Source organism: Neopsephotus bourkii, unplaced genomic scaffold, assembly GCF_033783945.1.
Source record: "Neopsephotus bourkii isolate Nb327-2 ecotype Australia unplaced genomic scaffold, CSIRO-AGI_Nbou_v1 NB_53, whole genome shotgun sequence".
Classification (NCBI taxonomy): domain Eukaryota; kingdom Metazoa; phylum Chordata; class Aves; order Psittaciformes; family Psittacidae; genus Neopsephotus; species Neopsephotus bourkii.
In genome coordinates this window covers 9,165,917-9,192,447 of record NW_026900570.1, presented here as the reverse complement: position 1 = coordinate 9,192,447, position 26,531 = coordinate 9,165,917, and the positions used below count along the sequence as shown (strand labels likewise).

The window sequence follows — 26,531 nt, the reverse complement described above, 5'->3', positions numbered from 1 at the left end:
GGTAAAAAAACTTATAAATTACCACCTCACATTCCAATCGAGCTTTTAGGCTACTGTGCAGTTAACCGTCTGCATCATTTCAGGGCTGAGGATATGTGCTCCGATTTTTCTTAAGGATATGTTTCAACCAAAGGTAAATGTATGAAGTATTTAGGAGGTATAGGTCCTCCTGCTTTCGAAACAAATGACTTAAATTTTCATGACTTAAATTTTCTTTCCTTATTTTCACGTCTGATCCAAGGGTCAGTCACCCCAGCAGTGGAGGATCACCCAGATGGGTCCGTTACCCTGCTGGGAACCATGTTGCGTCAAAGAACATAATTGATGTCTGTAATCAAAATGGAATCTAGTGTTTCTTTTGCATTACAAAACTGGCCAGAGGAGCTGATATTTACACCTATGACAACAGATCCCTGATTGTTAGATTAATTTAGCTCTAATCTCCTACTGAAGTAGAGAGGAAGAACATAATGAGATTCAGCTACTGCTGATACATGACTTGGGAGAGCTCCTGCTTCCATCCCACTTCACTTTCAGAGCACTGGTTTCTGCTCTCATAAGGTCTTTCTTAGACCATTTCTTCACCTATTATTTTTTTTTTCTTCCAACTGGAGAACAGTGCCAGAAAGCAGCACTGGCGGTAACATATGAATTCTGCAGTTAGATGTGCAAGAAGCAGCTGTTCCTGTATGTGCAAGAAATAAAAGACAGAGGCTATATACCAAATATAGACCAATACCATATATCAAATGGTACCATATGTCAAACCACTCATTCCCAGATACTGCAGAAAATAACTGGAGGTCCAGCTACAATACTGTCATCAGTTGGTTGAGCTGAGCATATCCAGCATCTACGCGACTTTAGCTGAAGTCAAGTAACAAAATTATGAAGTCTGGTAAAAAATTCTGCTGCTAGCTCTATTTTAGGTCCATTATTCTGTGTTTCTAGATTACTATGTATAAAGTAGCCTAATCCTGAAGTTGCAAAATGAAACAGTCTGAAGTGACAAAAATATACAGTGGAAAAACCTCACAACAAAGCAATGGATTATGTGGATCGCATACACTGAAGTTGAAAGAAAAGGAAAAGAAACAACCTTCTACCAATAGAGAATATAACTTTGCTCAAGACTCAAAAAAATAGCTCCCACAACACTTTTTGGGATTAATTTCTAAAACCTTGCTGGGTCACAGTACTGAGTGAGAGCATAGATACACAGCATGGCCAGAGACAAAGCCAGGTTTCCTATAACTCATTAAAAGGTTTGTTATAGTAACTAGTTGCAAAATAAAGGTTCCAGCTGTGGTCTGGAGGGGGAAGCTATCTGCCTGATGTGAATATATCATTAGCTACCATTCTGATTAGCCAAATACCTGCTGCTGCATATAAGGAAAAAAAGGTGGGTTTCGTGCTTTGCCTTACTGTTAGACTCTTGTAGTGCAGTCTGGAAAATCAATGGGTTTTCAGTTCTGCTCAACTTCTAACCTATTGTTCTGGCTAGAGAGTTTATTTCCCAGATTTGGTGACAAACTCAGCAACAGTAAGTTCAGTTTGTTAATAATTATGGTATACATTTTTTAATTCTCAATAAGTATTTGCTACAGCAACTCTACAACTAAGAGCATAGTTTATGTGACATCAGGGGACATACTGATGCCTTATTAAGTTCTTGGCATTCTAAAGTGAACTACAACATATCACTGCTCTTATTTAGAACTGAAATTTCTAAGACAGCACTGAACCCACATGATCTGCAAGACACCTTAACCAAATCTGTAACTCAGAATACTATAAAGACCACGTCAATTATAATTTCAACTATACTGCAGGGGAGTTGGCTGGACCTTGCCATGCACAAAACTTCAATGTCTTGAATTACTGTAAAGGAGTAATAGAGAAACTACATTTTGTCTTAAAATCCCTATATTGACAAGATGCAGATAGAGAATGTGAGGAACCTTTTAATAAAACCACTTCAGCAACTATTACTCCACAAAAGCTTCAATTTACATGTCTCCCGAAGCCAGAATTTTTATGAAGTAGAACTGGTCTGAAATGTTTTTCCAAAGCTCAATACTGTCATGCCTCATTTCTGTGTTCTCTTACAAAAATTACTGCCATTGATTTGTTTTCACGTCCTGCACCCGCATCCATTATGTGAAAAACCACTGCCAAAAACAATGCTACAAATCTCAGTGAAACTGGAATATCCCTTGACAAGCAGACCCCATCTCAAAATAAGTGAGAATGAGAAACACATTGCTCTAATTTTCTGTTTCACACAAGAATTTTTTTCTTTCCTCACTTATGGGCTGGGAAGGGGGTGGAAGTTTTATCAGAAAAAGTTTTACACAAGTCACTTTAGAAAATATTTATATTCTGAATGTTTGGAGTAATAATGAGTTTAAAGGTAATAGTTCTTGTAAAAGCTGTTAAGTGGCATCAAAATACAGCAGCAGCAAAACTAAACCTGAACCTTTGTATTTATTTTAAAGGCACAGATAGCACGCTACGTAAGAAACAAATTCCTCTCCTTATCATGGTATGTTGTCTTTTTACCTAAAAGTAAGCTGAAACTGCTTGATGAAAATATTTTGCTTAAGGGGAAAAAAGTTGGGGTTTTCCAATAAAAATATTATGGTCTCACTGGGAAATCTGGAAAGACACCAAGAGTGTCCTGCTGTTCAGCCCCCTACTCCATCTGATGCTTTAACAGTTCCAGATGGCCTTTACTACAGGATGACCTCCCCTCTATTCTTTTATTATGACCTCTGGGTCACAAATTATCTATAGGATGCTGCTGTCATTCTGTAAGACTCTGTTGTACTCTTTCATCTAAAGAATAAAGATGCTTAACATTAAAACTCATCTTTCTTAGGCTGACCTTCCAATTGATGGTCAAAACAGACAGTTATTCCAATCAATGTCATTGCTGGAGAAAATCTGTTTCATTTTCTTGCAACACTGACATTAAGAAACTAAGGCATGGCTTTAAATCAGATCACTTTTGCAATTCTACTTGGCTAGAAAGCATAACATTACACTTATTCAAAATACAAAAAATATTGCTGTAACAGTTTTGGTGAGTTACACTGATCAGAAGGATGTGGTAGGTTTGTCTTCTGTAAGTTACTGATGTGGTTTTCATGCAAACTTCATTGATAGGAGGTAATAAAACTTTATGTAGCCTTTATTAATTGTCTTTATCATCATAAATGAAACATGCAGGACTTGCATAGGAAAATATAATAAATAGACCCAATGTACTAAATAAAGTAATAAGGTTAATTTCTTTCCTGCTGTCAGTAAATTCATGTTAGCAGTCTCTCGTCAGCTTGACATCAATTAATGATTTTAATTCCAGACTCTTGTCACAGTACTCACCACCCTTTCGTCTAATTAAAATGGATGATGCATGATGAAGGGAAAACACAAGACTTCTGTTCTTGTTGTAACATTTCTATTCATTAGTATACTTTTACAACAAAGAGCTTGTGGCTTTAATGGTATTAGAGAAAGATGAAGAGATGTTTATTATATGTTGGAGATGAAGACCCTTATACCCTTAGGAAACACAGAATACAGGAAGCATTTTATGGAATGACTGAATCCTTCAGGAAAAAAAAAAAAAAAAAAGAAGCAGTGTTATTTTAGTTACTAATGAACAGAAAGAATGTTTCACTCTAAATTTGGAAAAAAAATCATTACCGGAAAAACACTCACTGAAATCGTAGCCTTGTTTACATTCACACAAAAAATGCTGTCAGCCTATCAATTGAGCTCCAAAAGTAACAGCAAATCTGCCAATACCAAGACAAATGCCTCAACCACCTCTCCCAGATGGCACCTCTGCAAGACCCAGATCCTCTGTCACCTCTCTCACTCTGCACAGCTGCAGCAGCATCGCCTCCGCCCTCCAACCACTAACAGCAACTCCCCAGTCCCCATTAGGAACAGAGATATCCCGTTGTTGATGGCAGGGCATTAAGATGCACTCTGCCCTGAAGAACCCCTGCCAAGGTGTCCAGCCTAGCACTCCATGGCAAGGAACTCTGCAACCCTGCCCAGGGAGCTCCTCTAGCAGCCCTATGACACCCCAGTGCCAGCACTGGTGACATCTACACAGACACTTATACCAGTAACAGCGGAATGATGTAAATTGAATTCCCTTTGTAGCCTAAAGGAAAAAAAGGTTTTGTTTTCCACAACAGAAAGCGGGGACACTAGCCAAGCAGGAGGGTTTTTTTCCTATGATAACTACATATATATACATGGCAAGCACGGTATTGCTTTGCTATGCATTAATTGCCCTCCAACAAGTATAGGAGACACTGGAATCGTATTGCTACTTTTTCAGAGCAGGGGAAGCCCCTCCCTCCAAAAGCCCCCATCATCATATGTCACAGTGCTTAGACCATCTTTTATTCCCTTTCCAAAGGTTTCTCTTCATCTCCTCAAGACTGATCCCCACAACACAGGTGTTTAAGAATCTGTTTTTGTACCAATTTCAGTGAAAGTTGACTAGATTACAATAAATAAGATTAAAACACTTTTATGTTAACCCAGAGACTGAACGTTAGTTAAGCCCTCAAACAAGTGTATTAACCAGAGAAAATATCCTGTAGAACTTTGGAGAGGAGGAAGTGCCTCTAGAGGCAGATTAAAGCATAAGCGCTATTCACTTATAGTTGGGATCACATAGTCTGAATCATGCGATTTCATTACATTGCAGTTTTCATCTTTTAAGCATTATCTATCAGTGGAAACAGCTGAATTTCTTGAGGATTTCACAAAGAAGTATGCTTATTTAATTCCTCTGTTATCTACTACCCAGGGAGAAATAGTAAAGTTGTTTGGGTTTGCTTGAGGAAGTCAGTTCAAGGTTAAAGACAGCACGGCAAAGAGAGGCTCCAAGTTAGCACATATATAAACCAGCTGTGACCTGGCAATGGAATAGAGCTAACTGAATTCAGGTCTTACCTGACTTTCTTGAGACTGCAGTACAATCACTTTCTTAGGAGACACAAGGCTAAGTTCAGACAAATTATTGCTTAGTTTTGCCTTAAGGTTTTGATTGGTGCCATTGCTGGGAAGAAGCACACTTTCTATCAGCACATCAGAGTCCATCTGGGTTTTCAGATCAGTGCTTGGCAGATACCCAACCATAATGCAAGCAGACATTTTTTTCTGGAGTAAACCAGTGTTGAAGAATAGTGACATGGGGACAATGTCCTATGGCCTTAGATGAACTATTAATCCATCATTTGGAGAATTTACAAATAGCAAGCATTTCACAGAAATTTTGGTAATATTGGTGGGTGGTCTCCTCAGATGACTCTCCTGATTATTCCAGTACTCCATTTATTTCATTGATAACTGTCTGTGTTTTCAACTAGGTAATTTAATTTTCTGTTCAAAATTACTTTTTGTTAGTAAACATGTACCATATACAGCTTAAAAGATATGCTCCTTAATAAGAAATTATTATTAATAATATATTTATAAAAGGCAATTTTATTCATTTTAATCATGGTAAATTGAAGAACATTAATTTCTTATTTGTTTCATAATCAACATGAAAACTACTTTTAAGATTTTAAATAAAATACTATTTAAATTATCAAGTCAAAGCATAATAATCCCATAAAATTGTGGGCATGATTGATTTTTTAATGGACTGTTCACTTGTTCTCTGAACCCCTAAGGATTTTTTTTCTCCTAGCCTCTCATACACAATAAATTCATTAAATCCAACCTATTTCCCCAAAGTATTGCATCATTGTAGAGGTATATAGCATCAAATACGAAGTAAAATAGAGCAAGTGAATTTTACTTCTAAAGACTGAGGAAGAAAAACCCACAGAAAACAAAATTAAAATAGCAGCCATTATGAATCAACACTGACAGTAACATTTTACTCATCTCCTAGTAAGCATTTCGAGGGATTGTTCAGTTAATTTGCAAGAGTACTCATCATTAATAGAATGTTTCTAACATCATTCTTTTACAGGATCAAAAGGAAACTCTACAATCTAACTGCAAAAATATTTAGTCTCTATGGACCAAATCAACATCTGATTTTTTTTCAGAAACATAAGTAAGCACCTCACACATTTGGTTGCTATTTTATTGTCTTTTATTAGTTGTACATGCCACTGCCCCAAAGAACTTGCATTCTTTTATAGACATAACACAAAGGAAAGCATATACACAGTTAGGGAAAGAGGAGGAGGAGGACCCGTGTTATGGTATCACCAAGGTGTGATGAAGTTCTAGCACATGCACTTTCTGCAGTTTCACTGGACACATAAAATTGTTTTTTATGACACACGAGGAGTAAGATTCCAGGAAAGATTCAAATTGGTTAGCAGAACTTGATGGACAGGGATTAGGAATTTTCTTCATGCATTGGGGGCTGTACAAATAATGTCATGGTTCTACCTTGGTACCAAGAGTGACTATTGCAACCTCTCTTACATCACCACATGGACAGTCTATACTCTCACCATTCTTACTGAGAGAGACAGAGAGACACAGAGAGACAAAGAGAGAGAATGGAGAGAGAAAAAACATTACTAACTCAAATCTGAAGTCTTTCTTCTTTGAATAAATGTATGTGGCTGATTTTCTGGGGACCTAAGGTTACTAAGAAACCCTCAGTGCTCGGCAAGCTTGGTTCAGCAGAGCATCTTAAGCCAGGGATTGGCATTGTGCACATGTAGCTGACCCTTCCCTGCCCTGAGCCAGCTGGAGTGATGGAGGCATCTTTCAATGGCTCTGCACCCCTGGCATGAGTTCATCCACAAAATGGCTGGTCTGCCCATGTGTAAAGGAAGTTGACTGCAGAAACACCCTCATATACTAAGTCACTTATTTCCTTCAGTTCCAGTATTCCCCTTTATCATTTAACCCCTAAGAACATTACTTTAAAAAACAGGAACAAATTTAATTTTATTAGAAAAGAGAAAACAAAAACCAATCAGATAAGTAAAAAACAACCAAGCACTGTGATCCAGCCACCCTCTACTGTCAGAATGGATTAAAGACAGACATGAATAAATTTTTACATCAATTTCTGCTAGTTAAAGAGTTAATTTTTCCCATAATGTAACCCAAACAGGTGGTCACAAATTATAGTTTCTGCAGTTTAAGAAGCTACTGTTGATCTTCATTAACTAAGAAACACTAACAAATAAACTAGTAACTAATAATCTTCATTAACTAATAATAGCCCTCCGTAACTGTAACATAAATCACCCAACCTTAAAAGAACTGAAAGGAAACCATTTTAGGTTTAACTGAGGACACTACACAAGAGTTACTGTGGCTCTGCTATTCCAGTGAGCTGTTTGAGTGATGAAGCCATTACTTATAAACTTCTGCTCTTGACCGCAGAAGACCAAGGTGCAGAGATGATGGCTAAAGAGATCATTATGACTAACTAGTCACACCCTCTGTACAAGGACAACAAAATTGCCCTCCATAGTTCCTGCATCAATCCTCAATTTATGGCTGAGCCATAGCATAATTTTTAGATAAATCATTTGAATTCATGGTTCATTTTTACTGCTAAATGTGTCTGAATCTATTTACCACTCAACATTCAAACTTTGAAACCCTTTAGTTTGTCCCCTTACTGAAGAGATGTCCACTAAAAGTGGTCTTCTCTCCACACACATTTCTGAGTATCAGTTAATTTCTGACCTAAGCTTTCCAAAATTTTGACCAAATTAATATAGGAGATATTGATAAGACAGTCTAGGCCCCAGATATCTAGGGCTGCAAGAGACAGAATGAAAAGTAGATTGGAAATATTGAGAAAATCATGTGACATATATATTATATAGGGTTTTAATGTTAAGAGAAGCTGACAAGGAAAAATAGAGGTACTCACCACTCATTTTTACAATTAGCAGTTTAATATACATATCATTCCATAACAGACTGCATGACATATAAATAGACTGAACTCCAGTGACAAATATACTGGTAAGTATAATTTTTAGGGTTTTTTTCTAAATATATAAATGAAAAAAATAGATATGCAAGACTTTCAAGAAAAATACAAAATGTATTTCATTCTATATAAATATTTGTAATCTGAAAATCTCAATAAAATCAATTATAGAATAAATAGAGAAAACATTTCATTACGTCAGTCTCCTCAATAAGGAAAGAAGGTCTGGGTCTGTAAAAGACGCTTAATTCAGCCAAAGAAGCTGTTTATACTAATGTTCAAAATAAATCCAGCTTTGTGTTGTTATTTAAAGTATATAAACATATCAACATTTGGGAATTTTCATCAATGAAAACTGAACTTCAGTTATTTAATTTAAAAAAAACAAATTCTCTCTATCAAGGTTTAAGCAAATACTGAAGTCTACCTCTCCTGTTCTTGCTTCATTCGTATTCTCTCCTCTTCTGAAGTAAGAGCTTCCTGCACTTTTATTTTACCAGTTTTCTCACTCTTGTCATCTTTGCGATGTTTGCCAAACCTGTTAATAACACACAAAAAAGAATCTAACTTGTGAAATGAACAAAACTGTATTTTTCTTTTCCTATGACAGAGTCCTCCAAGAAGGGTTGCTTGGAAACCAGGAAGGGTAAATGCAAAGACCTCGGAATCTCAATCTTTAGTATCTTCTGGCTGCTTTGGGTTTATTTTGTGTAGGGCTGGTTTTATTTCTAATTATTTTTATATCACTCCTCTTAAAATTTTATACAATTCCTCATGTTAGAACAGGAAAAAAACCCCAAAACAATAGGATTACGTTCCTTATTTTTCTGCCAGTATTTTGGGGTGACTATTCTTAAACATACAGCCAAACAACATTTTCAAAGTTACTCAGCACTATCACTGCCAAAGAACACAACTCAATTTTACATTAAGGCTTCACATGTGAGCTGCAAGAGACACAGCGTTGTACATCTGACATCTGCCCAGAGCACAGTACCACCCTCCACCCCCACCCTGCAAGAGCAGTTTCACCACACAGTGGACGCCATCCAAGAATGTAAATTTATTCTTTTTCAGCACTGGGTTCTTTAAAAACTTTATTACTCATGACTCTTTTCTGCCCTGGGCGTTACAGTGCAAAGAGGGTGAGTGGAGAAATGGAGCTGGCTGGCTGGGGTCTCCCAGACAGAGCAGGATCCTGCCAACCCAATGTTTCATGTCTCCTCATCCCCTCTGCCAGCTACATTTCAAGTATTTTAGGTTTCTTCCATATTTACACATTCCACTGTTTTCTTTTAAAATTTCAGTCTGGCATTTCAGACAGATACTCAGTTATTATTAGGACACTATTGCGTGTGTTCTTTAGACATTTCAGGCCTACTGTGAAAGGAATTACTTTTATATAGAGCAAACTAAACAAACACTTAAATATAGCCCTTAAATGCATCTACAGTTTAGATGACAATTTTCTATTTAAGGCAAAGTGTCTATTAAACAGTACCTTATTGTAATACCTACCTATTAAATGTGGGATCATTTATGATACCAAAAGCAGCAAGAATTTTACTCTTTTAAATCAAACACTCAGGTGACAGCTGACTGACAGGTGTGGCACTTCATGCTCAGGTTCACATCAAAAGGGAAACGAAAGCACTGAAACGTGCAAAGTCCAGCAGTGGTGCAGACAGGACAACCCGAGTGCTCACAAACAGTAAATAAACCACAGAGTTCTTTAAACTTTCTTCTGACCCATGAATGTAAACTTTTGAAAATATTTAGAGGCCATCAGGCATTTATAGCATTTTCCCATTTGTTCTTATTGATTCTAGTACAAAGCTATTGCATGGGTTAAAGACATATCACACAGTAACCCTGCAGAATTATTAACTTCCGGCCACTCAATCAAAAGATATTATTATACTTCATAACCATGTTTACAGCTCTTAGCACAACTGTTGAAAAACACAACTACACAAAAAACCAGCATAGGAGAATGTACACAAAAGTGGGTGGCTGTTCTCCACAGTTTCCACATTGATATTTCCAAAGTAATTCAGGCATCTGATAGCTAAAATTGTTCCTTAATAACCACCTGAAAAGGGAGAGGCAGAGGACATGATACTGTTAAGAAACACACAATAGCACATAAAGTTAAGTCTCTAATTTTATAATTTGTTACACATAAAACTGCCATACTTAAAATCAGTGACTAGAAACACCAGCATGTATCTTTTAAAACATCCAGCTATTTATTAGAGAGTAGTCAAAATCATTATCAAAACATTTACATATATGCCGTAAGAGATTCAAATCAAGTTCTGGATGCTGTACACCAGACAAGAGAATGATTAATTTAAAATTGCCCTAAATCCTCTAGCCAAGAGAGGAGGTTTAGCAGAAAAACAGCGGAACTGAGCCATTTTACCCTGAAACACAGAGAGTGCCAGGGGTGGCAGGGGTCTGACTGATGGAACACTAAGAGCCGTGAGGAGACACATAACATATGTGGTTCAGTAGCACAGCATTTCTGGGACGCCTGTGTTTGTTTCTGTCTCCTGTCCTTCCCTGACCCATTCAAAATGTCAGGCAAAGCAAAAGAACCAAATTCTGGAGTAGCCAGTTTATTTTGGGAAAAAAAGAACTAGTGGTTAAAAGATCAGAAAAAAAAAAAAAAGATTAAATTAAATGAGTACCTATTAGGCTTTGGCAGCAAAACAGAATTTCCACCACCGTAAATCAATTCATTGCAAGTATGAACAGAAATATATTGAAATCAATACCTTATTAAAAAAAACACCAGTACACAGGAAACTTCTAATAATCCTTGTAAGCAATCTAATAAATGCCTGGTCAGGCTGCATGATTGTGGGGAGAGTATTTCTAAAGTTAACATGTAATGCAAACCTAGCGAAAATAAATGGTTTGAGTTTTCAGATCCAACCGCCCAAGTCTAGAACACACGACGCTTGTGCTGCATTTCAACACAAGCATTGGTAGGTTTACCACACAGACAGCACTTGGAGCAGCAGGAGGGTTCAGTTTGCTCTGACTCATGAGCAAGATGTGTCAACAACACTTCTCCTTCAGGTTTTTCTTCTGATCTTTCCTTCTGCCCCCGGGGACCATCCTGATCAAGTCTCCAGAAGACTTCTCTGGTCCTTCCCCAGGCATTTCAAAGGGCGGCCACACTGTTCCCACTTTGACCGGAGACTTTCCAGTGCCCATCTCCAACAAGCTCTGTAGTCATCCTGGCAGTGGACAGCCTGGCAGAATATGAACCACGGTGGTCTTGCAAAGTTGCCTTCTCTGGACTTTGTCACCCACAGAAGTGATATATCTGCCATAATCACCACTGCCTGCAACAAGTTCAGCAACATTAACTGCACTGTCCCTATGCTTGAACCTAGAATAATCAGCGCTGTCCTCCCCCCTCCCTGATTGAGACTTTGTGTTTTTAACACCATCATCTTCAAAATAGCATCTCCATGATACTCATAAGTCATGGAGTTGCAGAACAGTTTGGAAACACGCTGCCCTAAAGAAGTTTGGCTCTGAACAAGTCTGCATACTTTCAGCAAGACCTCTGTACAAAAAAATATTTACAAAATCAAGATTTCTCTTTTCCACCGAGACTGCAAGTCTAACAGCATCTCTGTTAAGCTTCAGCTTACAACAGTAGAAGTGACAGACAAACAAAGGAAAAACATTTTCCAGGCTCCATGAAGCACTTGAGAAAGGTGTTTAAAAGAACTACGATGGGGATACAAATGTACACACCCCTCACCCCCAACACCCCTTTTGTTTTTGTAGGACCAGTCAACACTTTCCACTCAAAACATCAGTCAAAGGTTTTGGTAAGATTACTCTTGCTAACAATGAGTGTATTTGATATTTATTTCGATTAAAAGTTTTTGCTCCATGAAGTATGATTTATAGTCATAATGAAACCCAACAACCCAAATCAGCATCCTCTCCACCAAACTTATAACAGACATTTATAAATTACTGAACATTCATATTCAGGCCAAGTTTAACTACAGAAGAGCAACATCCAGCAATACCAAGGTACATCATTAAAGCGAGCTGCTAACACTCCCTCAACTGTACTGACTACACTTGTGTCAAGCTATTCAAAATCACCAGCGCTTCTAATTTCCTCAGGTAGATATTTCCTACTCTGCTTCATGACTATTAAATAAAACAAGACAATTAGAAATAAAAAATAAGAGTATTCAGACCACTGAAATTCTAACAGTCTATGCAACATGCTTTCAAAATACCAAATGCACGTCCCACAGCCAGTGGTAAAGCCCCCTCCCTGCTGCTGTCCAGTACCCCTTGTGTAATTGTGTGAGTTAAAAGAAGCAAAGTGTGGGTCAGGTCCCCGAATTACTACCAGTATTTAAAACAGCCCAATTTGAATGCATTGGCCCACTGAAAAGATCTGGCTTACCTTTATATAAGTTTCATGTTCTTAAATGTGCAAATAACAGACTTGCCCCATGAACATTCATGTGTGTGACACCTTCCCCACAGCCCACCAGAATTTGGACCATTGTAAAGCTCATTTCTTTACTGCTCAGGTACTCAAAAGGAAGGGAAGATGGAATTAGGATGTATGTCCCATGCATGACCCATGGCAACTTTGGAATCTTGCTGCTTCCAATACTGTTTCTTCCATAATGCATACATTGAATGTTCTGGCACACCCACATAATAACTTCCCCTGCTGAAGTGACTGCTCATTTAATGATAACCACCTCAGGCTGGAAACTCCCAAAGTGCAATTGTTAATGATATCTCCCTTGTAAAATAGCAATCACCATCCATTCCTCTTGTGTCAGACTTTTGAAAGGACATGGCCTTGAAGATACTGCCAAGTGATTTGCACCCAGCCCTTGCTGCTCCCTTCACAGATCTAGGAGCTGCTCTCCACTGTGTGCAGCTGGTTAGCAACTGGCTGAAGCACCTGGAGATTTTCAGGTACTTGTCTGAACCTGTGATGGTATCATTCTTGTTGCTGTGAAGCTGGCTGCTGGATACTTGTTGCAGTTCTTACAAATGCAAATGAGATGACAACTTTCCTTCTGAAGCAGAAAAGAGAACTCCAGGGCTCAGGATCTGTGCACAGAAATGCTCCTTGCATTAGTAAAAAGGAGGACAGCATTTTAAAACAAAGGTAAGGACTACTGTTGGAAATGAAAAACAAAGCAGTGCAGAAAAGGAGCATCTGTGACACTGACGTTCAGATAATCCTGGGAATCTAATTCCAAGCTCCTGTCATTTGCTAAATTCAGTGCCAACAATTCGTGAGCTCTAAGAGCCCTACCTAAATCAGTGCACAAGATACCAATGCACAAACTACTGCATGATGTGCAGCAAAATCACATACACTATTGCCTCATCAAGTTAATATTTTTATGACAAAAAAGTTCAAATGTTAAAGCTTGAGCAACGCCAGACACTGTGAAGCACCTGCAACATAGCAGCCACCACATACCCTAGACTCAGTTCTTAGAAACAGAGCAAAGGATATTGTTACTCATGGTGGAAAATAAAGAGCAAAAGGAAAATGCACATTTTCCTGCAAATCCCAAATAATAATAGTATTACCATCCTGTTCATAAATATGTTCTTTCATAGATAGAGCTTAACACTTTTTTGAGGACACACACTGTGTGGTTATAGACTAATCTTTATGATAGTAGCAACGGTAATAAATACAGAAACACTACCTCACATAATAGCTATTCAGTAGCAATCTCATCTAAACCCTGCTCTAAGAACTATAGCTAAGAAGTAGTTTATTTTCTAACTGCATAAACAAACGTTTCAAGAAAAACCTTCTATGACTAATTGAAATACAGGTTGTAAATTAAAAATACCCTGTCTATCCAAGAGTGTGAGAAATTGATGAAAGAGAGCAGCTGAAATCTTGTTCACTCTAATTGCCAAGATACTCCAGGGTTCTACTTAATTTATAGCCTCTTAATTGTCCTTTTACATTAAGGGTTAGAGAAAGTTTCAAGATAAGTGCAAATGCTCAGTCGTATTCGTAGATCCACAGACTTAATCCTCAAATTCAGCCAACAATAGCAATCACAGTAAGTTAAGAAACTGAAAAATGTAGGAAGACCATTTTTTAAAACTATGATCTCTAGAATATAACAGCCAAATCACATCAGAGGAAAGGACCATCCTCAGACCCTGTGATACTAGTTTGTCACATTATTTTTAATAAAAAGATGAGAACACAGACCTCTATGACCAAAGCTTGACCCTCAAACAGAAAATCCCATGAGCTCTGGGTAATCTCATCGAACTAAAATGCATATGTAAACCTCTCTGTCAGTCCCTAGCTGGCTTACTTTCAAGCTTACTTGCTTGAATGACTGTCACCAACTAGGAGGTGGCCTAATCCAAAGCCTATCACACTCAACAGCGCAGCACTGACTAGCAAGTGCCTACAGTGGCTTTAGACCAATGCATCAGGGCAACTAAACAGTACAAGACTCAGAAGACAAGAGAGTGTAGCAGAGCATTTAAAGAATGAGCTCAAACTGCAAGATGATGCCATATATATATGTGAAATGTACGTAAGATACACATTGAGAAAAAGAATATGTAAATGTTTTTGCATAAATACATAGAACAAATGAAGAAAAGAGGATGTAGAAGTGATAGCAACAGAAATTCCACATTTACAACTTGTAACAAAAATAGCTCCGGTTTGAAACAATTTATATCAGCATCCTTGATGCAACAAAAATAATACATATAATCTGCTAAATGGATTTTACTCTGATGCGTTACTGATGAGATCATTGTCGTCTGCCAAATCATCCACATATTTCATTAGAATAAAGAGCTACAGGAGAAACATGCATTACTTGATTAATGAAAAGAACACAAAAATTGATTGAGACAGAAGTTTAGCAGCATTATGTTCCTTAATAGAAAAAAGACCATCATTAAAAATTAACAAATGGTAAGTGTCTTGAGCTATTCTACCAGTGCTTTCTGTCTTCAAGGCATGCTCCTTTCTCCATAGCAGCAAATATTATTCACATACATACAATCTAACACTACTCAGAGGCTTTTGCAATTATTTCTGTAATCTTCCCCCCACCCTGCTGTATCAGCAAAATCATAAGATTTATATTGCAAAAGACTATGGTGACACAAAACCATTGTGTTGCTAAAAAAGCATTAACAAGCATAAACAAGGATTCAACTTGGCGCTCAAACAAAAATCACCCTGGTTAGTGATGACTTGAGGATTTACAAGCCTGCCTCTCCAAGCAGAATTGTAAAAGTGCTATTTTAAAAAACAGGCTTGTGAGTTCAAACATGTACGTATTTGCACTGGATTTATAGAAACAGCCAGTTATCACATGTAATCAAAATATTAGATCAAATTCTACTTGTTATGAGGGGGTGGAACAACTGCTGTACAGGCACTGATGTACAGGCAGCAGGAGCAAGGCATCTTGACGTAGGAACTTGGGGAAGTAGTTAAAATGGACATTTGTAATTTTTCATTTTCCACAAGTTTCCTTGCCTATGTTAAAACTGATAAAGCAGCAGTCCTTCTGGTGCAATACTCAGCAGAAGACCCTTGCCAGGTGGGTTCCTGCAGAGCGCTGCTGTCCCAAACCAAGAAAAGTGTATTACAAAAGGACGTAGTTAACTCACAAAGATCACTTCTGAAAAGGTATACTCATACCTCTTCAGACCAATGATGTTTGCCTTCAAGCAATAAACTCACGTGCTCAGCCATGCATATAGGAATTTAAAGCAGGAGAACTCAAGTGGTTACCACTTCAAATTATCATCTATCTATCTCCAAAGTTACCACCCTGTGCATGAGTACTGTAAAGCATGAGAAGGTCTTCTGTGTTATATTTACACATTCTCTCTCAACAGCTTCTGCCTCACTTTCCAAACATTAAATACCATTTTTCATCACTGTTCAGGTGGAGATTCTAGTACATCTCACCGAACTAGGGCTACTAGAACCCAACAGCCAGGATGGCACATAAATTGCAACACTTCATGTGCAACGTCACTGGTGATTCCCACAACAACATCCTGGAAACAAGTGGAAACAACATATGGCATCGGTAACCGTTTCCAGCCACTTAAGCTTAATTTGCCTGTCTTTGAGTCAATAGCCCAACTTCATAGAAAATGGTTATGATGCCAAACCAAGAGACATGTCATGAGGTTTCATTCAATTATTTTCATAAACAGTTTTGATAACGTTATCTGAAAGGCATGACACAACAGGCAGAATATTATTCACACCAAGTCGCTCTCTTTTCACAACTTAAGCATTTGTAATATTTACTTCAAGCATAAAATGGTGAAACTTTTAAAAACAGATTTCTCTTAAAGAGATACCATCTGCTTGCAAATTTCTAAACAGAAGATAATCTTGCATTACTGCTCATGATTGCCTAAAGCTAGCTAGAGCCATTGACAGGTCTAATAAATAATAAAAAAAACCCAAGTAAATCACAAGAAATAAGAAAAAAGATGACTACTAATCCAAACTACTGCACTTTAAAAGCTGTCTGAGAAGGACGAAGGAAGTGGGGATAATTTTACAATGATACTATCAGAAAGACAACAACAAGTCAGCAGACAGACAAGAGATTCTTCTGCTGTCTGGCCAAATCAACTCAGCAAGCTATACCACAATGTACTAAGGGTCACCATAAATAACTCATTTTCATGGTGGTCAGCCAAAACCTGTTAAACTGTGGACTGCGGCATCCCTGAAGGAGTCAGGAATGAAAAAGAAAGCTTCTGCTTAGATACAATTGTGTTAGTAATCATCAATGATGGAAGCAGCCACAGAAGCAATACATGACATTTTAATGGATGTTTCATAACAGTCTAACCATTATAAAGTTTGCTTGTGTGGCAAAAACTCTTTAATGTTGTGTATATATTAAAAAAAGAGAGTGGTTGTTGACCACAAAGTTACTTGCCCTAAAATTAAATTTGACACACTAAGTGTGTGTTATCTGTCATTGAAGAAAGTACCTCATACATGTGACACAGCCGAGCTAATTCAGTCTTTTAAAAGATAATATAATCTTAATGGGCAATGTATCCTTTCATTTCTGCTGTATAATGTACTTACAAATGATTCTGTCCCCCCTTCTCAGACAAAATTTGCCCATCAAGATTGCAGCACCCCGTTAGGTAATTCAGTACTGGTTAGTAAGATGTTAAACAGTAATCAAAAAACTGTAAATACAAATTTGAAAAAAAAACACCAACAAACCCAAACAAAAAAACCCCAAGGAAAAAAGTGGCACTTACAAAGTAAAGAGCAGGCTCCTGAAAAAGTCTGAGTGAAGGCCTCCAGTGCGTCAACTTGTCTTTCACAGACTACATACATAGAACGAGACGTACAACCCTCTGCTTTGCAATAACATAATACCTTATACAGGAATTAAAAAGAATTTCCCAAATTCTAAGCATCAGTAGCAGTCTACTTTTAACAGGTGCCTATCTAAACTAGAATGTACTTATTCTTTTATAACATAATCAATTTATGTAAGTTGAGTAAATCGTCCCTTCCCCGTGTGCTGAGAGCCAAGCCCAGCTCACACTGTACTGAGCAGGTCACAAACCCCTACCCCAGAGCTCCCTGCCTGACAGCAGCTGCCCTACAGCCACACAGCAAGATGGGCACACTTCTGTTACTGCATTTGTCGTACTCCACAGATTAGTTTAAGAACTGTGTACTAATTTTGGTATTAATAATGCTATATTGTATGCTTCTAATTACCAGTGTCCACTGAGAGTGCTTACAGAGACCCTTTAAACCATGGCTACTCTTCCAGGCGTTCTTTCCTCAACTATACTTCTAATTCCTGCTCTGTTCACTTTAATGCATTATTGTTTCAAAATACAATGCTTCAAAATTGCAAATTATGCCTGGCTCAAGGGCTGATTATGAGAAATACTAGCACTTCTGCCTCTGTGTGAATAACTCACACAATAATGAGCGATTGATTGAGCTCCAAGAAGTCCAAATGATGAGAAGGGTCAATTTGAACATTCCTATTAGCTTCTTTTGTTAAATCTAACACTTTGCCAGGCCAGAGACAAATAATGCATCTGGTTACCATGATTTTTTCCAACCCTACAGAAGTACAATTTAGAAAATGGGTACTGGTCTAAAGGCAGACCTTATAAGAAATGCTAATGAAACATCAAATACGAAAAAACCCCAAACCAACATTTTACTGGCACTCAAGAGATAGGGGTGGGGGAGGGGGAAGAGAACTTGCAAGGGAAATTTGCTTCAACACTTTCCTGGCAGAAAAGATAAAAAAACACACAAACAAACCTTAGTAATCGGAAGTCTTCACAACTCCATTTTACAACTGAAAGGCTTGCTTGCATATATATATGAGCATGGCCTGGCTCATGTAAATGTGAGCTTTAACAAGAAAATCACTAAAGATGCTCACTAAGCTCATGCAACAGGGAAAGAAATGAGGGCACAAATGTAATACACCAGCTAGTTAGACAAGGAAATTGCAGTAACATTATTCCAACAACTTAGGCTTGCAGCCTTGCAATTACAATGCATAAAATCAGCATAGGTTAACACAAACACAAAAAAAGTTAACATACTGGCAGTTCATTTGGAACCTTCCAAAGATTAAAACTTCCCCACAGATCTCATTACTTACAAACGTTAGTATGTCAGTCAGCACTTTTTCTGTCAGTTACTGAAAATCTTTGTTGATACACATCTCCTAGAAAATAACCTCTGTAGGGTAAATTCAGCAATAGGTAGGTGATGTGTCTATATCTTAAGCCTCATTCACATATTTACACTTACAGGAGGTAGTGAAGGCATAGGTGATTTCCAGCAAAGTAAAACAGACACTGTAGAATCTGTGAGGCAAGCTTAACTAAAACATACTTAAAACCCAGACAAACGTACAGCTGCTATTCTCTTCTCAGGGGATGCCTACAATACCAAAAAGTAACTCCCCTTGCTGAGCTGCAGCATTCAAGTGCTAGTGGCTGCAGACTACAGTTTAGGAGCCACTGTCCCATCCTGGGTTCTATAGTGCCACCTACGTGGCCCTTTAAGTCTCCTTGGAGATAGATCAAATTCCTTTAATTATAAAAATAAACAAATAATGTCAATAGGATACTTCTACAAAGCACTTCAGGGCACAACTCAAGCTACATTGAATACCCCTGAATCATTATTGCCACCAAAAAAAAAAGAAAAAAAAAGAAAAAAAAAAGAAAAAAAGGGAGAAAAGAATTACAGGTACATTATTTTGAAAGTTTGTTACAAGACAGGGCTAAGACACAGGATGTAGCCTGACCCAAGGCTCTGGTTAGAATACGTTAATATGCCACTGCTGGTTTCACATATCTGTGATTATTCTATCAGCCAATATTCTGCCCTGTGGCATGAAAATTTAGTTTACAGCCACAGGATCTCTAGGTGGAAAATGAAGAGTGAGACTTTGCACTGCAGCAGCACCACTGGAACAAACCATCTCTGGAGAGGATGCAACAATATTCAGGTGGATCTTTGCTGGGAAGTCAGTCTGGCAGTGAGTCCCCACAGCAGCTGGCACAGGGGCTTGCCCAGAGCTACCTGGAGCCCTGGAGACACCCAACATCCTGCTGCTGCCAGTAGTCAGAGCTTGAGCTGTCTTCATGACAACTACAGTTGAAATAACTGTATCAGTTGCTGATGGGCCAAGCTGGGAGCTGAAATTTCAGACTGAAAAGGTGCACAAACCAGGACTTGCATGGGACTAATTTGAGGCAAGACATATGGAGTGATGGCACATTTTTTACGTTCCCGCCCCCATGCAAGTAAGTTACTAGCACAGAAAGTCTCAGACCTGGACTGCTATTTACACATTCGTGCATGCTCAGGCACTGTGAGTGACTGGGCCTATGTTTAGTTAGAAACCCACACAGATGATGTTAAAAAGAAACCCAAACATCAAAGGTATACAGTTCCTGACATGTTCGCCTCCAAATGAGATCTGCTCTGCTCATGCTTGTCACTGCACACAGTATACAGTGATTATCACTGCCATATCACTATTTCTTCTGAATATATATAGCATAAAACAAATCTTAAAAAAACACCCCAAAAAACCCAGATGAAACTGTCACTGAGTCATTGTATTTTACTCATCTCAAGCAAGCAGTTTTCTTCCTTTTGCAGTTATAAAAGGCAAACAGAATTAGCAAAGTATTAGGAGACCCACAGATGATAACAGGACTCCAGTTACAGATGATAATACTGTTGGTATCATTACTTGCTCTGCAACATCACAGAAAAAGAATACTTTAACTGTAACACTATATTTGAAACTCCTGCTTGTGGAAGCAGGTTGCATTCTGAAATTCAGGAATTTAGAAAGATAACATCTATAATAACATTGTGAAACATTTGAGATTTATTTGTGGTATGTTGCTGTTGAAATGTGTAATAGCAATTCAGCTTGCATACTAAATACCTAGTGTTGAGTATGCTAGAAGCACTTGCAGTTGGTATAAAAATAAACTACTTCCATTATGGTAATACTCAAAAAATGATGACATAGCTAAAATTCTAGATATATTTTTGTTATTATATTCAGGTTTTCAGAACTTTTAGATCTAATCCATAAACTTTATTTCTGATTAGACATTTTCTTACTAACTGTAACAGCACAGCAGAAAAAAAAGGAAATCTATATACATCTTCAGTCATCCATCTACCTTCAAACTAAGCTCAACAGCATCATCTGGAAGCCATAGATAGTATATGTTTCTAGAATACAAATATTTTGTATTTCTACAACACAGGAAACATCATAGGATATCAAACCCCTTGGAAACTTTAGCATAGACAAGGTACTATCCCATTTTTAAACCATAAAAACAGTTCCTCTTTGGAAGTGTAAGCAACTTGCCAAACTCCAGATTTCCATATTGCAGGCACAAACAATGTAAAGACTAACTGCAGATTCCATTGACAAAGCCAGGTTTAGGAAATTAATAAATCTACTGAATTAGTTATTTTTGATGGAGAACTTTTCTAATAATGCAGTATTACCAACACACTTTCAACATATAATAAAACCCCTTTAAAACAGCCATATCAGTAGTATTTTATTATATTTGTTGAAAATAGTTAAGACCACCAAGTAGTCCCATGAAACCATGCCATATTCTTTTTCCTTTTAGGACTAGGAGCTACAAGACTGATATAAAAAAAAGTAAACCTTGAAAACCAAAAAGGTGTTAACATTTGTAGAAATTACGAATTTATCTTCTGCAGAAGCAAACATTTCAAAATTTAATCATATCATCAGCTAGCCCAAACATACAATGTAAAACTAGTTCATGAACTGAATGCATTCCAGCAGGGTCTATTTTGCAAACATCTACAGCCTTTTCTTGCACTCCTGCCTATTTTAAGTTTACAGAGAAGCAGTAAAAGTTAATATGCAGTGGAACACTACATTAACTACTGAAACATTACTGCGCATCAAAAAGATTTACTACTACTTGCAAACACGCTTACCTGGGTGCGATAAAATACTAACATGAGTCAGATCTACTGTAGTGCATTGCAATCAGGTCTTTGCACTTGTAATGTAAAAGCGGTTCCTTGATATTAAAGTCATTCTACACAATATCGAAAAGACATTTTTGTATGTGACAGACTTCAAATTTTGTTAGTATTTTGGAATTAGGTAAATATACCCCAAATAGACAGTAACAGGACAAAATGGCCAGAACAGAATACACAGACACTGTATTTTGTACTTGAGCCCAAAGGCATTGCCCTAAGAAATCCTCGAGCTGTGGGTTGCTGAAAGCCTGGAAGACAGACCTGGGAAATACTGCTATAGTTATCCTGTCCTGACACCCTACCCTTGGGAGCTACTCCTGATCACTGTCAGAAACAAAGTATTCGGTACAGGGACTTACTATGTATCATTCAACACCGTGCAGCTGTGTTCTTATGTTCCTACATTAAACTGCACAGAAAATAATCACCTTTTCAAGCCCAGTGGGTCGTATCAAATAATATTCATAGCATCATATAGCATTAGGTTTGGGTTGGAAAGGACCTTACAGACCACCTAGTTCCAACCCCCCTGCCACAGTCAGGGGCATCTTCCACTAGACCAGGCTGCTCAAAGCCCTATCTAGCCTGGCCTTGAACAATTCCAGGGATACGGCACCCACAACTTCTCTGGTTGGGTATTTTCTATTAGGTATCATATCAGCCAATCAAGTTTGATACCCTAATAGTTGACAGTCTAGGACAATTGAAAGTAAGATGCTTCGAAGCACAGTAAAAATAATCTGTTTACAGATAACTTTATCCTTAACTCTCACCATGCAATGGGTGGTTCAGAGTCACAAATGCATGCTTAACTGCATTATTTCCCATATTCTTGGTTTTCAAGAACTGTGGGGACAGTACGTTCCTGAGGGTAATCACATAATCACAAAAATACTTTAAAATTAAACTTTTTTGATTACAAATGTATTGTACATCCACAGTTTTTTTGCCCCATGAGAAGGATAAGTACATATTGATTGAGTCAGACTTTTGTACCAGTGATTATTTGATGTATCATGTTCCTATCTCCTTTTACTGAGGACAAATATTTTTCACCATGAGAGAGGTTAAGCGCTGGAACAGGTTTCTGAAAGAGGCTTCTGAGTCTCCATACTTGGAGATATTTGAAACTCAACTGGTGTGAAATTCAGCTGATGAAATGTTGAAGCTGAAGTGCTGTGAGCAGGATTTGAACCAAGAAGAGATCCCTTCCTGCCTGAATCACTCTTAAGAGTGCAGTATTTTCAATATCTTCAGTTCCTCCTAATTCTATATTTCCATCCAGAAGTTAACAATTGGTTCAAAGGGGGAGATACTACTGACATACCCCATTGGCATTGTTTCTAATATTTCCTTCTCTCTTATTCTTTCTATAAAACTTCTGTGACTCTTATTTTTCCCTGAAACAAGAACTTAAAAGCCAAAAATATGTCCTCTGTGTGCCTTATACTCACTATTTTCTTGCTGCATTCAGGGAAATGCAAGGACAAAGCTTATAACCAATATATTCTTACTACATTCAGGCAAATGCAGGGGCTCACAGCCTATTTCTATTCCAGTATATCTTATTCCAGAAATCATACTGGTTATGCCCATTTTGCCATTTTCGCTGAAGTGCTTTATAATTTTGTCTTGAATGACTATCTCTCTACACAACAGTAGGAAATGTGGAAATCCTAACAGGAGACATCAGCCTGACAAATCACTGTGAATACAGATCACTGCTTCTGGGAACTGAAAGACAGTAGTAAGTTGGAGCTTTGTCGTTTAGAATAGGATCAGCTGTCCTGCAGCTGCCAACTTAAGTACCTCAAGTAACCATGACTTAATAGCCTATGTCATCTTCAGCTAGAAAAATATACAGTTTGCATTAATTTTCATCTAAGACAACATTCCTATTCCTGTTTTTAAAAAGGATTTTCAAAGAAGACTGTTTTAAAAACATAATTCGCTGCATCCTTCATGTATGCTGATGCATGGGTACTATCAGTGGAAAATTAAATTTCGAATGAACATTTCCAACAGGTAACGAAACAAATGTCATTAACATAGGTTTTTGTTGAATGTATCCTTCACGTCTCAAAACAGTATTTACTTACCACACTTTGTTGTGGACTAGCACACTGCCTAGTTAGTCTTTAATTATCACATCAGGTGGAAGAAAAAAACCCTATTTCTATACAAGCTAAAACTGAAATTGACTTTGACTCTCTGAACTGTCAACAAATTCTTCTCTGAAAAGGCTTGCTTTGCAAAGATTATAAAGTAGGTGTCATCCTTGACACTTGCATTCTATATTCATCCAGCAGGCCTGGAAGAGAAGTGCTGCAGAACGCTGGGCAGGATGGCAGAGGGCTCAGCTGTCACGCAGCCTGCATCCCTCGCTTGCTTTGCAGGCAGAGATAGTGCTGTAGGTGTCAAAGGTTCTCCATTTAAACTTGCTGACAAGCAGAGGAAGAATACTGGGAGAATATGTTATCAGCCACTATAAACTTGTCTCTAGTAACAAGTCATCCTGACACTCACTTATGGATGTTAGAAATGAAAGCCCTGATTCTATAGAAATTAAAACAGTGAAACCCCTGAACTGTATACCCTCATCAGACTTACTCTGGAAAAATCCAGTGTTAAGAATACATACAGCTAAGCCCTGCTTTCTGTCAGAATGACAAACTAGAGAGCCACATACGATTATGTTAATCTCTCACTTCAAATTTCCTTCACACAATCGCATACCACTGCTTTCTGTGTTTCATTTAAAAGTCATAGAGTTTACTAACCACTTAATGAAGCTGCATTCCTTAAACCCCTGACAGATTATGTGAAGTTTGGTTTAGAAATACAAATTTGCCCCTCACCCCAATAACATCTTAGTCAAAAGCTAGTGTGTTTGGAGCTAGAGGCAATGGAACACACATTTCCTTAAAGCAATGGATTGCACCAAACAGCAGAAAACAAGAAGGCAAAAAAGTGCAGAGAGGAAGGAAGGAGCATAGCTTGCCTTTCCAAAAAAGAAAAGCTACTTTCAATCAAGCTTATCTCTGTCAGTCCCTTATTTACTTTTAATTGGAAAGAAGGAAGTGAAGAATATGAAAATGCTTTGAAAGACATTTCTAAGATTCACAAGTCTGCATCAAAGATGACAATTTGCTGCATGGCTGATTTCATTTGAAAGGCGTTTCTGATTCTGTGTGTCCCAGTGGCTGGATGAAACTTTGAAAATGGATCAGGACAAAGTAGCCCAGAGCAGCAGAAAAATAAAGTGCCATTAACAGTACCCAATTTGCAGCCAGGATGAGGACTGTGCTCCTCATCTGAAGCTTAAAAAGGCATCATGCTCAGACCCTGTATCTAGGATTGTAGTGAGCTGCACATTTTCTAGCTGGTGGCAGGAGAAGCAGATGTGGACTTAATGATAGTTGTGCCAGCTGGCTCATAGTAGTAGCAGGCAAAAGACAGAGCACAAATGGCCCCAGATCCCATTTACCTGAGCAACGACCCAGCTTAGTGTTTCTGATGAAAGTCTCAGTACAAGCAGTGCAAGCTGTCTGCGACATTCTCAGACAAACATTAGCAAACCCAGGCGCAATTCAGTGTGCCAGCAATGAGCTTCCAAGTTTGAAATGATACTGCTGACAGGTGTTTACACAATAACCTCCTTCTTTATGTTCTAAGGCTCAAGATTTATGGTGTTTTGTGCCATCAGCAGAGCACAAAGGAAAAAAATATTTCTAACTTTCAGAGCTCGTTCCCATGTTTTAAGTCCATACAGCAGTGTCATTCACCAATACGAAGTAGTTCTATTAGTCATGCTTCCAACAAAAATACCATTATTGTTGCTTCTTAAGGTACTGAATGATAAAAATCAAACTACAGATTTTATTTTATTGAGTTTTAGGTATTTGCCAGTCCTGTTGATTAGGAATTATTATTAAGAATTCTATGATTTTATTGAGTTTGAGGTATTTGTCAGTCCTGTTGATTAGGGTATAATTCGACAGTATTTTACACAACTCAGATACCTTTTTGTCAAATGCCTGCTTAAAAGTCTGAAGGTTGTTATTAAATGAAAGAGAAAAAAGGTAATTACTAAATCAATGGTATAACCCTTGTGATTTGCTTTTCATCTTGTCATAGACATTACGGTGAGAAAACTTCAATGAAAATCAGAATAGGCAAAACAAGTAAGCAATGTAACAAGCAATAGTAATCCATGTAGGTTATTCTCTCAAATGCCCAGCCAGAGGTCTCAGATGGCTAATGTGGTTGAAATGTGTAATTCAAAGCTACAAATAATATGTTTATGAATCTGGACATGTCCAGTGCACCTTGGAAGCAGCTGTGTGGGGAAAAAAATAGAAAGAGAACAGTATATCTGATTTCAGCTAAACAAGGTTGCAAACTGAATTATCTATTTCCTCTCACTGAACTGGAAGATACAACAGTGCAAGGCTCCCAGTAATCATTTAAAATGTAATTAAATCTAATTAGGATTATATTTTAATGGTAATTTAAGAATATTACATTTGCATTGGCTATCCAGTGTATCGACTTACCCACCTGTGTGCTACAATAGTTAACAGAGGAATTAAAGATCAGTTACCATATGTTACGGATTTAGATCTCCATCAACATTATAGGCCAGATCTTGAAATACTCAACTCTAGTACTAAAAACACCTATGCACGTTTAATTTTAAGCATACTGTCTTGTTCCATGAGCTTCCATACATGGTGCTTATGTTCTCCCCTGAAAAGTTATGCTTATGTGGGACTGACGTATTAATTCCTATAGTAGAAATGTAACATATTTATCCACAGTTGCTTCAAATTACATTACACCTATTACATAAGCCACCTCCAAAACCAATGCAGATATTTTCTTGCTTAACTCAAGGTTAAGATACAATGTGCATACCCTCCACATTGTCTTTTCTTC

General features: G+C 37.8%; 1 protein-coding gene across 16 annotated transcripts in view; it reads right to left on the bottom strand.

The window, feature by feature from the left end:
• Positions 1-26,531, bottom strand: part of PARD3 (par-3 family cell polarity regulator) — a 451,495-nt gene that overhangs the window by 110,091 nt on the left and 314,873 nt on the right. For 10 of the 16 annotated variants that reach the window (XM_061349937.1, XM_061350015.1, XM_061349946.1 and 7 more), the window contains one exon: positions 8,388-8,498. The exons of 4 other annotated variants lie outside the window; for them this stretch is intronic. In XM_061349937.1, the coding sequence (XP_061205921.1) occupies positions 8,388-8,498 (111 nt within the window). Of the gene's footprint in view, positions 1-6,125; positions 6,518-8,387; positions 8,499-10,111; positions 11,317-26,531 lie in introns of those variants that run through there. 2 more of the 16 variants (XM_061350018.1, XM_061350024.1) reach the window with 2 other exon arrangements.